The sequence below is a fragment of the Acanthochromis polyacanthus genome, chromosome 22 (assembly GCF_021347895.1).
Source record: "Acanthochromis polyacanthus isolate Apoly-LR-REF ecotype Palm Island chromosome 22, KAUST_Apoly_ChrSc, whole genome shotgun sequence".
NCBI classification, from domain to species: domain Eukaryota; kingdom Metazoa; phylum Chordata; class Actinopteri; family Pomacentridae; genus Acanthochromis; species Acanthochromis polyacanthus.
In genome coordinates, this window is record NC_067134.1 from 6,585,484 (window position 1) to 6,597,860 (window position 12,377).

General features: G+C 44.5%; 1 protein-coding gene across 3 annotated transcripts in view; it reads right to left on the bottom strand.

The window, feature by feature from the left end:
* Positions 1-5,692: 5,692 nt before the first annotated feature.
* The window catches only part of LOC110972052 (BCL-6 corepressor-like), a 31,665-nt gene continuing 24,980 nt past the window's right edge, over positions 5,693-12,377 (bottom strand). For all 3 annotated transcript variants that reach the window (XM_051941933.1, XM_051941934.1, XM_051941935.1), the window contains 3 exons: positions 12,298-12,375; positions 8,634-8,817; positions 5,693-7,205 (listed from right to left, as the gene is read on the bottom strand). In XM_051941933.1, coding sequence (XP_051797893.1) covers positions 6,140-7,205; positions 8,634-8,817; positions 12,298-12,375 — 1,328 coding nt within the window. In that variant the 3' untranslated portion in view covers positions 5,693-6,139. The remainder of the gene's footprint in view (positions 7,206-8,633; positions 8,818-12,297; positions 12,376-12,377) is intronic.

Here is a 12,377-nt window from a genome sequence, read left to right on the forward strand (position 1 = left end):
ACATACACACACACACACACACACACACACACACACACACACACACACACACACACACACACACACACACACACACACACACACACACACACACACACTCACACACACACACACACACACACACACACACACACACACACACACACACACACACACACAGACACTCACACACACACACACACACACACACACACACACACACACACACACACACACACAGACACACACACAGACACACACACACTCTCTGCCGGCGGCGCATTAGCAATTCAATCCACCGTCTTCAGCATCCCGTTAGGCGACGACACACACACACACACACACACACACACACACACACTAACAGCTACACACTCATTATACACACACAAAGCCGAACGGTGCTTTGACAGGAAGTGTGTGTTTGTGACGGCGATGAAACTCGACGCCACTGGACACCTCTTTTAGCGCTACTAAAAGAACCACTCGGCCATGTTGGGACCTTTCTACACAAACACAACCTCACCACAATAAACACAACAAACACAACAAACACAACCTCAACACAATAAACAACAAACACAACCTCAACACAATAAACACAACCTCACCACAATAAACACAACAAACACAGCAAACACAACCTCAACACAATAAACACAACACAACCTCAACACAATAAACACAATAAACACAACACAAAAAACAAAACAAACAGAACCTCAACACAATAAACACAATAAACACAACAAACACAATAAACACATTAAACCAGATCTAAACGTGTGGACTGGAAGTCCAAACATGAAGACGTTGACCGGTTCACTCTAGATATTTTATCATCACATCCATCAATGTTTTCTTCCTGAAAAAGCCTCACTCAGTGTGTTTTATTGTTGTTCGATCCGATTTAAAAGGATCGCAGAACCACTGGAAACCAGTCAGAAACCAGCCTAAACCAGTGTGAATCTGTCTAGCCAGAAACCAGTGTAAACCAGTATAAACTAGTCAGAAACCAGTCTAAACCTGTGAAAACAAATCTAAACTAGTCAGAAACAAGTGTAAATCAGTCTAAACTAGTCAGAAACCAGTGCAAACCAGTGTAAAACCAAGTCACAGACCAGTCTAAACCAGTGTAAATCAGTCTAGTCACAAACCAGTGTAAACCAGTCTAATCTAGTCAGAAACCAGTCTACAATTCTACAATTGAGGTTGATGAAGGTGCCCAACCTGTGGAAGACCTCCTGCATCGTCCCGGTACCTAAGAAAGGACGTCCCAGCGCTCTTAATGACTACAGACCTGTGGCACTGACATCGCATGTCATGAAGACCTTTGAGAGGCTGGTTCTTCAACACCCGAGGACTCTGCTGTCTGCTTTCTTGGACCCCCTGCAGTTTGCATACCAGCAGCACATCAGCATGGAGGATGCTATCATCTTCCTCACCCACAGGGCCCTGTCACATCTGGAGAGGCCTGGGGGCACCGTGAGAGTCATGTTCTTTGACTTCTCCAGTGCCTTCAACACCATCAGGCCCTGCCTCCTGGGGGAGAAGCTGCTGGAGATGCAACTGCACCCCGACACCACAGCTTGGATCATGGACTACCTCACAGGCCGGCCGCAGTTTGTCAGGGTGGACGGCTGTATCTCTGAGGTGGTTACAAGCAGCACAGGAGTACCCCAAGGAACCGTCCTTGCACCCTTCCTCTTCACCCTTATCACCTCTGATTTCCGGTTCAACTCTGTTTCCTGTTACCTCCAGAAATTTTCCTATGACTCCTCCATTGTTGGATGCATTACTGATGATGACGAGGGGGAGTACAGAGGACTGATTGAGAGCTTCGTCACGTGGTGTGACAGAAACCACCTGAAGCTCAACATCAGCAAAATCAAGGAGGTGGTTGTGGACTACCGGAGGAGCAGGAGGTCCCCTGCCCCCATCATCATCCAGGGGGAGGAAGTGGGGAGGGTGGACTCATATCGGTACCTTAGGCTCCACATCAACAATAAACTGGACTGGTCCCACAACACGGATGCCCTCTTCAGGAAGGGACAGAGCAGGTTGTTCTTCCTGAGGAGACTCAGGTCGTTCCTGAAGACTTTCTACCAATCAAGACTAGTGAGGTCAACAGGCTTAACAAACTGGTGAAGAAGGCCCGTTCTGTTGTGTTCCTTCAATTGGACAATCTGGAGACTGTGGCAGAGAGGAGGATCATGGACAAAATCAGGGCAATCCTGGACAACCCCTCTCACCCTCTCCATGAGGAGCTGTGGGACATGGGCAGCTCGTTCAGCCAGCGCATCATCCCACCCAAAAGCAGAACTGAGCGCTTCAGGCGCTCCTTTGTGCCCACCGCCATCAGACTCTTAAACAGCAGTGGAGGCCACAGTGCATCACTGCACTGACACCCCCCCCCCCCCCCCCCCCCCGCCGTAATTACTGTACATAACTCCTGCTGATTACTGTATTTAACTCTTGTTATCCTTCAAGGTGAAGTGAAGGGAGATGAACAGGGGAGTGACACGAGTCTAAACCAGTGTAAATCAGTCTAGCCAGAAACCAGTCTAAACCACTGAAAACTAATCTAAACTAGTCAGAAACCAGTGTAAACCAGTCTAAAACCAAGTCACAGACCAGTGCAATGCCAGTCTAAAAGCAAGACAAACCAGTCTAAAACCCAGTCAGTTTTGGACTACTATTTTTATTGGACATTGGTCCAGAAATAAATGACATCATTATGTGTAAACTGAGTTGAGATTCTTGGAGAATGGATGGGATCAATCAGACCATTTTATGGTGACATTTGTGTTTGGTTCTGATGTGGTATTCAGACCTTCTACGGACTGTTTGTGATTCTAGTAATGAGAACGTAATAAAAACGTTCTCTGACAAACATAGAAGGTCCAGAGTCTGTCCAAAATCAAGTCTAAAACTGAGTCTGAAACCAAATTAAAGAACAGTGAGTAAACCAGAACCAGTGCAAAACAAAAAGTCTAAAGGTAGTCAAAAATCAGACCCAAACCAATATAAAAGTCAGAAAAAGAGTTCAGAACCAGTCCAAATCCATTTTGAAATTAGGCCAAAACAGGATCTGGAACCACACCGCTGTAACAGGTACAATAACAGTCTAATACCAGTCCAGAACCAGTCTAATACCAGTTCAAAACCAGTTTAAAGCCAGTCTAAAACCAGTCCAAAACCAGTCTAATATCAGTCCAAAACCAGTCTAATACTAGTCCAAAACCAGTTTAAAGCCAGTCTAAAACCAGTCCAAAACCTGTCTAATACCAGTCTAAAACCAGTCCAATACCAGTCTAAAACCAGTCTAGTGCCATTTTAAAACCAGTCTAAAACCAGTCTAACACCAATCTAAAATCAGTCTACCAGTCTAAAAATCAGTCTAATACCAATCTAAAACCAGTCTAAAACCAGTGTAATACCAGTCCAATACCAGTCTAATACCAGCCTAAAACCAGTCTAATACCAGTCTAATACCAGTTTAAAGCCAGTCTAAAACCAGTCCAAAACCAGTCTAATACCAGTCTAAAACCAGTCTAACACCATTTTAAAACCAGTCTAAAACCAGTCTAACACCAATCTAAAATCAGTCTACCAGTCTAAAAATCAGTCTAAAAGCAGTCTAATACCAGTCCAATACCAGTCTAAAACCAGTCTTAACCAGCCTAAAACCAGTCTAATACCAGCCCAAAACCAGTCTAAAACCAGTCTAATACCAGCCCAAAACCAGTCTAATACCAGCCCAAAACCAGTTTAAAGCCAGTCTAAAACCAGTCCAAAACCTGTCTAATACCAGTCTAAAACCAGTCCAATACCAGTCTAAAACCAGTCTAGTGCCATTTTAAAACCAGTCTAAAACCAGTCTAACACCAATCTAAAATCAGTCTACCAGTCTAAAAATCAGTCTAATACCAATCTAAAACCAGTCTAAAACCAGTGTAATACCAGTCCAATACCAGTCTAATACCAGCCTAAAACCAGTCTAATACCAGTCTAATACCAGTTTAAAGCCAGTCTAAAACCAGTCCAAAACCAGTCTAATACCAGTCTAAAACCAGTCTAACACCATTTTAAAACCAGTCTAAAACCAGTCTAACACCAATCTAAAATCAGTCTACCAGTCTAAAAATCAGTCTAAAAGCAGTCTAATACCAGTCCAATACCAGTCTAAAACCAGTCTTAACCAGCCTAAAACCAGTCTAATACCAGCCCAAAACCAGTCTAAAACCAGTCTAATACCAGCCCAAAACCAGTCTAATACCAGCCCAATACCAGTCTAATACCAGTCCAAAACCAATCTAATACTAGTCCAAAACCAGTCTAATACCAGCCCAAAACCAGTCTGCCAGTCTAAAGCCATTTTAAAACCAGTCTAAAACCAGTCTAACACCAATCTAAAATCAGTCTACCAGTCTAAAAATAAGTCTAATACCAATCTAAAACCAGTCTAAAACCAGTCCAATACCAGTATACCAGTCCAAAACCAGTCTAATACCAGTCTAATACCAGCCCAAAACCAGTCTAATACCAGCCCAAAACCAGTTTAAAGTCAGTCTAAAACCAGTCTAATACCAGCTCAAAACCAGTCTAATGTCAGTCTAAAACCAGTCTAACGCCATTTTAAAACCAGTCTAAAAATAAGTCTAATACCAATCTAAAACCAGTCTAAAACCAGTCCAATACCAGTATAATACCAGTCCAAAACCAGTCTAATACCAGCCTAAAACCAGTCTAATACCAGCCCAAAACTAGTCTAATAATTCAATTCAATTCAATTTTATTTATATAGCGTCAATTACAGTCAAATTGTCTCAAGACGCTTTACAGAACCCATATGCCTGACCCCCAGAGCAGCCCAAAGGAGACAGTGGCAAGGAAAACACCCTTTTAACAGGGAAGAAACCTCGAGCAGAACCCGGCTCTATATAGGGGGGACCCATCTGCCTGCTGGCCGGGGGGGTTGAGAAGGACAGAGGAGGGCAAGGGGAGGGATGGGAGAAGAGGGAGGGGTGGGAAAGCAAGGAAAACACAACACACATTTGGATACATGCATGACAGGATATGTGACACAGACAAAGTATAAGCTAACATTGAAAACGGACTCATAGTTTACTCTGATGATGTACGGCTCTGACATTAAACATACTCCATATATAGCTAGCAGTAAAATTCAAACAGTATGTAAGTTAGCATAACAGTATAGTGAAGGCGATGCAGAGTTGACTGGTGGAAAAGGGGAATTGGAAGCAGAGGGCTGGAGGAAGGTCAGCAGCAGCATCCCACAGTGGACATGGTGGAGACTGGACCAGCTGGTGGAACATCAACCACAGATCTGAAGCATCCAGCTCTGGGACCAGGGACACTCGGAGAAATAGCACAGGGGGAAACAGAGTGAATGTACTGCAATAACGGTATACATATTAAATTTAATACCAGTCTAATACCAGTCTAATACCAGTCTAAAACCAGTCCAATACCAGTCTAATACCAGTCCACCAGTCAGATTCCAAACTACATCAAATAAGAGAACTGAACTCACCGAGTGTCAGCAGAATGGTTCCTCCACGGCAGCTTCCTGATTCTGCACAGGTGACCTTCATCACCTGTCCAATCACTGGCTCCGCCCACTCAGCAGCAGCAGGCTAACGATTGGTGGGGATCTAAAACATGACTAGTAATTCAGACGGAGAATGAGTAATGTTCTCCTGGTTCTTCTTCTTTATTGGACAGTTTGGATGCTGAATACAAAATGACACAAAGTAACAAAACATCTCCGAGAACAGAAGCTATGATGTCAACGGCAACCGATTTACACGTATGTACAGAGGAGGAACCGATTTACACGTATGTACAGAGCAGGAACCCATTCACACGTATGTACAGAGCAGGAACCCATTCACACGTATGTACAGAGCAGGAACCCATTCACACGTATGTACAGAGCAGGAACTGATTCACACATATGTACAGAGGAGAAACTGATTGACACCCATGTACACAGCAGGAACCCATTCACAATTCACACGTATGTACAGAGAGTCCATCATAAATAAATAAATATTTACAGAGAACACTCATGATGCTGTTCCAGACCAGGTTCTGTCTGGTTCTAGAGTTATCTACAGTGTTTGCAGGATCCACCTCAGGACCTGGTCTTGGTTCTGCCAGACTTTCCCTTCCCCGCCTCCTTCTTTAGGTCGGTCCGGATGCTGCAGACCTTCAAACCCAGATCCCTGATGTGGACTCTGACGTCGGCCATGTTCCTCCTCCAGGCGGCGTCCAGTTTTAGACCTTTAGCTTCCAGTCCGTCACCGGGGCTAGCAGGTCTTTTGGTGTCGCCTCTCTTAGTTCCTGGACGTTCCCACACCTTAGCGTCCGTCCCGACGTCGGTCTTCGTAAGGACGGATGTCACATCGATCTTACGTCGCAGCAGAACGCTACAGTCCACCGAAGCATTGGCAGAAACTAAAAGTCTGCTGGTCTTAGTTTCTCGATGTTGTAGTTTAAACGTGTTAGCATCTGTGGCGCCATTGGGACGTTCAGAGTTTTTGTTCTGAAGTTGTGTTGGTTCCGATGCAGCAGCGTGAGACCTGACAGTTCTGATCTGGTTCTGCCGCTCGGGGGAGTCCATCTTCTGGTCTGGATGAGCGGACTCGGAGGTTCCAGGGTTTTTGCGTTGTCTCTGTGGTTCCCAGATGCTCACATCCATGGTCGGGTTTGGTTTGACTGAGATGTTCCTTTCTGCTAGTTCCTGTCTTTGTTCCCACATGTTGCTGTCTGGTTTAGCTTCCTGTTTAGCTGTGAGAGATCCTTGATGCTTGGGTCCGGACACCGAGATCCGGTTTGGAGGGTCCGCTTTAGCTTGTGGTGCTAGCGGTGCTGGGACTGGTTGCCGTGGCGGCGGGGTCGGAGGCGGAGAAGCTTCCATCGAGTCCCAGCGACTGTCCACAAACTCCAGCGAGGATCCGAGCATCCCGGCCAGCTCGGGCGTCGCCTCCACCAGCTCCAGGGGGTCCCGGATGTCGGGCCTGAAGCCAGCCAGCTGCTGCTCCTCCGGACCCGTCAGCAGCTGGGACAGTGACGCCTGCCGGTAGAACTCGTCCTCTGGAACCGACTGGACGTTGAGCTGAGGGAAAAGACGGCGGAAAGACCGAGACGTCATCCGGAGACGACCGAGGACGTCGGCCAGCAGCAGCCAGTTCCTGGGACTGGAAGAGACAAACATTCATCATCAATAATCATAAATAATAATCAATAATAATAATCAGTAATAAATAATCATAACTTTAAGAAGATCAACGAGACAAACTGACACCAGGTACAAACAACTTCAACAGGAAATTATTTAAAGTTCCTGTTTTATTTCTATTAATTGTCCGACCTCAATTCTAAACCTTTTTTTTATATATATATATTTTTGTTTAAATTGAATTTGTCTGTTTAACATTTTCTTCACCTCAGAGTTTATTTCTTTTATTGGCTTATTAAATTTCCTGTCAGTTTTATGATTACGTCAGGTTTTGTTTGACTTTGTGTCGTTATTTTAATTCAGTCTTTTTCGTGTCGTTTCCTAAATTCATCCTCTTTTTTATCATTAAATCTTCCCTTTCTTCTCTTTTATGAATGTATTTTTATTATTTCATGTCTGTAATGTGATGCTATTTCCTGATTTTATTTTGTGATTTTTCCATTTCATATGTATCGCTGATTTTATGATCTCTTTTATTTAATCCCATATTTTCATAATTACTGTTATTTCTAAAATGTCTAATAAATGCACATGTTGTTGCTTCACATCATTTATTTCTTCCTGTGATGATTAATTGGATGCTAAGCGTTCCCTAGATGTTCCCTGAGCGTTGGGATGGTGCTGGTGTCTCCACTGGAGCAGCAGCTGCAGAGTGAATGCTAAATAGAGTGAGCTGGTGTCCTCCGTCAGCCATTAATAACCATCAGAGCGGCGGGAAGGAGGGAGGCGGACAGGAAGCCAATTAGGAGTGTCGCCACGGCGATGGGATCCTCACTAACGACCTCTCCATCTGTCCTCGCCGACGACTCGTTTTCATCCTCCTCCTCCTGAGCGGCTTCGCGACGCATTAATTGGTGTCTGAGTGCAGCCGAGGCGGAGAACGACACGGAACGCACAGAATCGAGTGGAAACACCGAGTCGGGCTTTGTTCTGCCTCTTCCTGTGGTCCTCTTCATTCAGCTGGAACCTCTACAGAACCCTAAATGTTCTAGTTAGAACCTCTAAAGAACCCTAAATGTTCCAGTTAGAACCTTTAGTCTGAATGTTCCAGTTAGAACCTTGAAAGAAACCTAAATGTTCCAGTTAGGACCTTCAATCTGAATGTTCTAGTTAGAAGGTTCTGGTTCTGATCTGGGTTTGTTCTGGTTCCTTCAGTCCTAGACCCCTGGTTCTGACCAGGTTTTGTCCTGGTTCCTTTATTCCTAAAACGTGGAGGTCACTTCTTCATGAGTTCTAACATGTTTGGTCTGAGCTCTACAGTCCACATCCTAACCTCTGTTCTCTAAGGTTCTCCTGAAGCCTTGGCTCCATGAGAGCACATGTTTATGGGTGGCTTCTTTAGTGTTTCTGTGGTTCTACCCTCCAGATGTTGGGTGCTTCCACTCACCCCTGAGACAGTGACACCTGGATGTTGTAGCAGGGCAGCAGCGGTCGATCGGACAGTTCGAACTCGAACACCTCCCTCCGAGCACGCTGCTCCTCATCCTGGTCCTCCTCTTCGTCCTCCTCCTCCTCCTCTGGTCCCGGTGGATCTGCGAGAACGTTGTAAACGCCTCCTTCACTGGACGGTTCTGCACAAACACAAACAGTCAACAACACATCTAAACCTCAATTTAACGTCTTTGTCTGAATTTAGTCTGATCTGAATTCTTCAATCCTGATCGGGTCAGTCCAGGTTCTAGTAGTTCCGTTCAGTCCCGGTTCTAGTAGTTCTGTTCAGTCCCGGTTCTAGCAGTTCCATTCAGTCCAGGTTCCAGTAGTTCTGTTCACTCCAGGTTCTAGTAGTTCTGTTGAGTCCAGGTTCCATGTGGTCTGGGTTCTTTAATCTTAGGTTGATGCTACAGGTACGGACCTGTACCCGTAGCATCTGTACTAGAGGTACGGACCCGTTAAGGTCACTGAAGAGCTGGCGCCAGTTAACTACTGTTTGCTGCACATTACAGGCAGTTTATATGAATGACTTTGACGGTGAACATTGTATAATTTAACTAAAAATACACCGTCTCCTCTCACACTTTACGTAGACAAAGTAGTTTTTACGCTTTTAGACGCCGTGTCTAAATTGTTTGAAGTCCAGTTCCTATTAATTAGTTTACCGCGTTCAGTGGTGGAAGCGGCTGACGAACTCCATTGCAAATGTTCCCATTTAATTTCGGACGCTAATTTACAAGATAAAGTTAAGGATGTCGAATATGAAACAAACACTCGTGAATGGTGAGGAGCAGCTCTTTAATTCGGCATGAATTAAAAAAACCACAAACTCGATTTACTGTGATATTGTGAGATTTGTTTGTGGTGATGTAACTTAGCCATTCAACAGAGTCCGCTAACATTAAAGTGACTGTGACAGTGTCTGTGTTGACAGACGTAGAAAATACGTCAGGGTTTTGCTTAGGTTGTTAATATGTAATAGTCTGTCGCTACTTTTGAAGGTAAAAAAATACTTGTAGTTTGCTGGCTGTTAGTTCCGCCATTTGTTTTGTTTGCTGTTTGTGCTTTATTAGAACAGGGTCACGTGAATAAAAAGTTTTGCCATTTTTAATAGTAGTGCTGATTTCAACCCCCAAATCGCTGTCCGTGAAAAAGTCAGATAATGATGTTGGACTTTTCCACAGACAACGATGACCCCAGCACACTGATTGTAAAATATTTCTTGTAACTTTATTGGAACTTGATATGGAATGAATGGACTTTAATACACTGTTAATACACAAAGATGACTGACATGACAAGCTCCGCACGCAGATTCACCTCGAATCACGGAAGCGCCTTCATCAGCGTAGCCAGCTCATTAATATTCATGTCCGTCGGATTACCAGCCAATCACGAAGCGCGTTCATCAGCCGGCTCATTAATATTCATGTACGGCTCATTAATATTTATGAGAAGGGAAAGTGCCGTATCCGTAGGCCACAGGCTACGGGTACGGGTCCGTATCTGTAGACACTACCTTAATCTTATCATTTCTAATAAATTTTAACCCTACAGCCTCCAGCACCACTTCTATATTCTGACTCATCAGTTCTACTGACTCATCAGTTCTAATCTCCTCTTGCCTGGAAAATCCAGACTGACTTTATTTATGTATTAATATAAATACAAATAAAGGTAGTCTGGCATTGCGATGATACGAGACGATTTCAAAAAGGAGGGGCTAACGAATGCAGCTTGAACGAGAAAGAACCAATCAGCGTAACACGGATGTGACGCACAAACAAATCGACCTTGAAGTCCATGTAGTCCAAACAACAATGGCATGCAGCCGAGAAAGCGTCGCGGTGAATGATTACTGCCGTTTTTGTCACAAAAATCTGCGAATACATGGGGTACTCTCAAGTACAACACTTATTTTTGAAAAGGCTACGCAACAAAAGACTCCTTCCGAACGATTAGCGGTGTTAGGAATAACTTTAACCCGTTGCGCTTCAGTTGCGCTTCAGTGTCCCGCCCGCGGTACACTTTGAGATCTGCATAAGCAATTTGCTAAATGTCTGAAACTGCAAACGCGATTATACAAACACTATACGCCGATGGAAAGCTTAGATTCTCATGAATCCGCCGGTATAAACCACTTTCAGATGTGATTACCACAGCGGGTAATATAAACACATTTGTCCGACAAACAACGACTATCCATCCATCTGTTCTCTGTACACGGCTTCAACGCACACAGCGCGACTCACATTTCTGGGTTCATTATTACACACAGATGAAAATATTCCACAAAAAACGGCCATAATCCAACCTTGGACATCCAGACAAAACAAGCCAGTAAACTGTTTTATCCAAAACATGTCCTGAAGTCGGTATAAAATCCACGAATAAGTCGTTTTCAAGGAAATGCACCTCGCGATGCGCGTCCAATATTCCCTGTATTTCTCGTCATATTTTTATTTACAAATAGAATATTAGCGATTTTTTTGTACTGAAAATGGCTGGAATTGACTGAAGCTTTTCAATCGGAGCCAAACCAAGTCTGTGCGTATGTGTAAAAGTTGCTTAAATTTACTCACACGTTTGGAACGGGATTTTCCTCTGTACAAACAATGGCAAGAAGCCGAAAGTAACGAGCCATCCACTACCTCCTCATCTTCGGAAACGTCAAGTGAAAAGAGGCAATGACTAACGCCATCCAAAACGCCAAGAGACCACAAAAAGATTCGCTTTGGCCCCCCTCTTCTCTCTCTCTCTCTCTCCTTCTTGTTTTATGGCAGTGCCCCCCCCTCCTCCTAACCCTCCAGCATCATCTTTATGGGTAATCCAGGCGCTGAAGATGACGCAGCATTAACTCCCGCCTCCCGTGCTGTGATTGGTCGTACCAAACTGTACCGGGAGGGAAACGCGATTCAATTCGCCCAATGCCAAACTGACTCTCCTGTATCTCCTAACATGGAGATAGGAGATTACATGGAGATTCAGTTTGGATTTTCCAAGCTAAATCTCCTCCACCCTCCTCCTCCAAACCAGACTACTGGTAGTTCCGTTATAGTCCCAGTTGGTTTACTGGTCGTTCCGTTATAGTCCCAGTTGGTTTACTGGTCGTTCCGTTATAGTCCCAGTTGGTTTACTGGTCGTTCCGTTATAGTCCCAGTTGGTTTACTGGTCGTTCCGTTATAGTCCCAGTTGGTTTACTGGTAGTTCTATTATGGTCCCATGGTCTGTGTGTGTTAGTTAGTTGCAGTGTGTATCTGTGTGTGTTTGTTAGTTGCAGTGTGTATCTGTGTGTGTTTGTTAGTTGCAGTGTGTGTCTGTGTGTGTTTGTTAGTTGCAGTGTGTATCTGTGTGTGTTTGTTAGTTGCAGTGTGTGTCTGTGTGTGTTTGTTAGTTGCAGTGTGTGTCTGTGTGTGTTTGTTAGTTGCAGTGTGTGTCTGTGTGTGTTTGTTAGTTGCAGTGTGTGTCTGTGTGTGTTTGTTAGTTGCAGTGTGTGTCTGTGTGTGTTTGTTAGTTGCAGTGTGTGTCTGTGTGTGTTTGTTAGTTAGTTGCAGTGTGTGTCTGTGTGTGTTTGTTAGTTAGTTGCAGTGTGTGTCTGTGTGTGTTTGTGTGTAACTCACCGCACACCGAGCTTCCGTAGAATTCCCAGCAGGTTCCCGGGTCACCCTCCGACCTTCCCTGGAGGTCGGACAGATAGTCT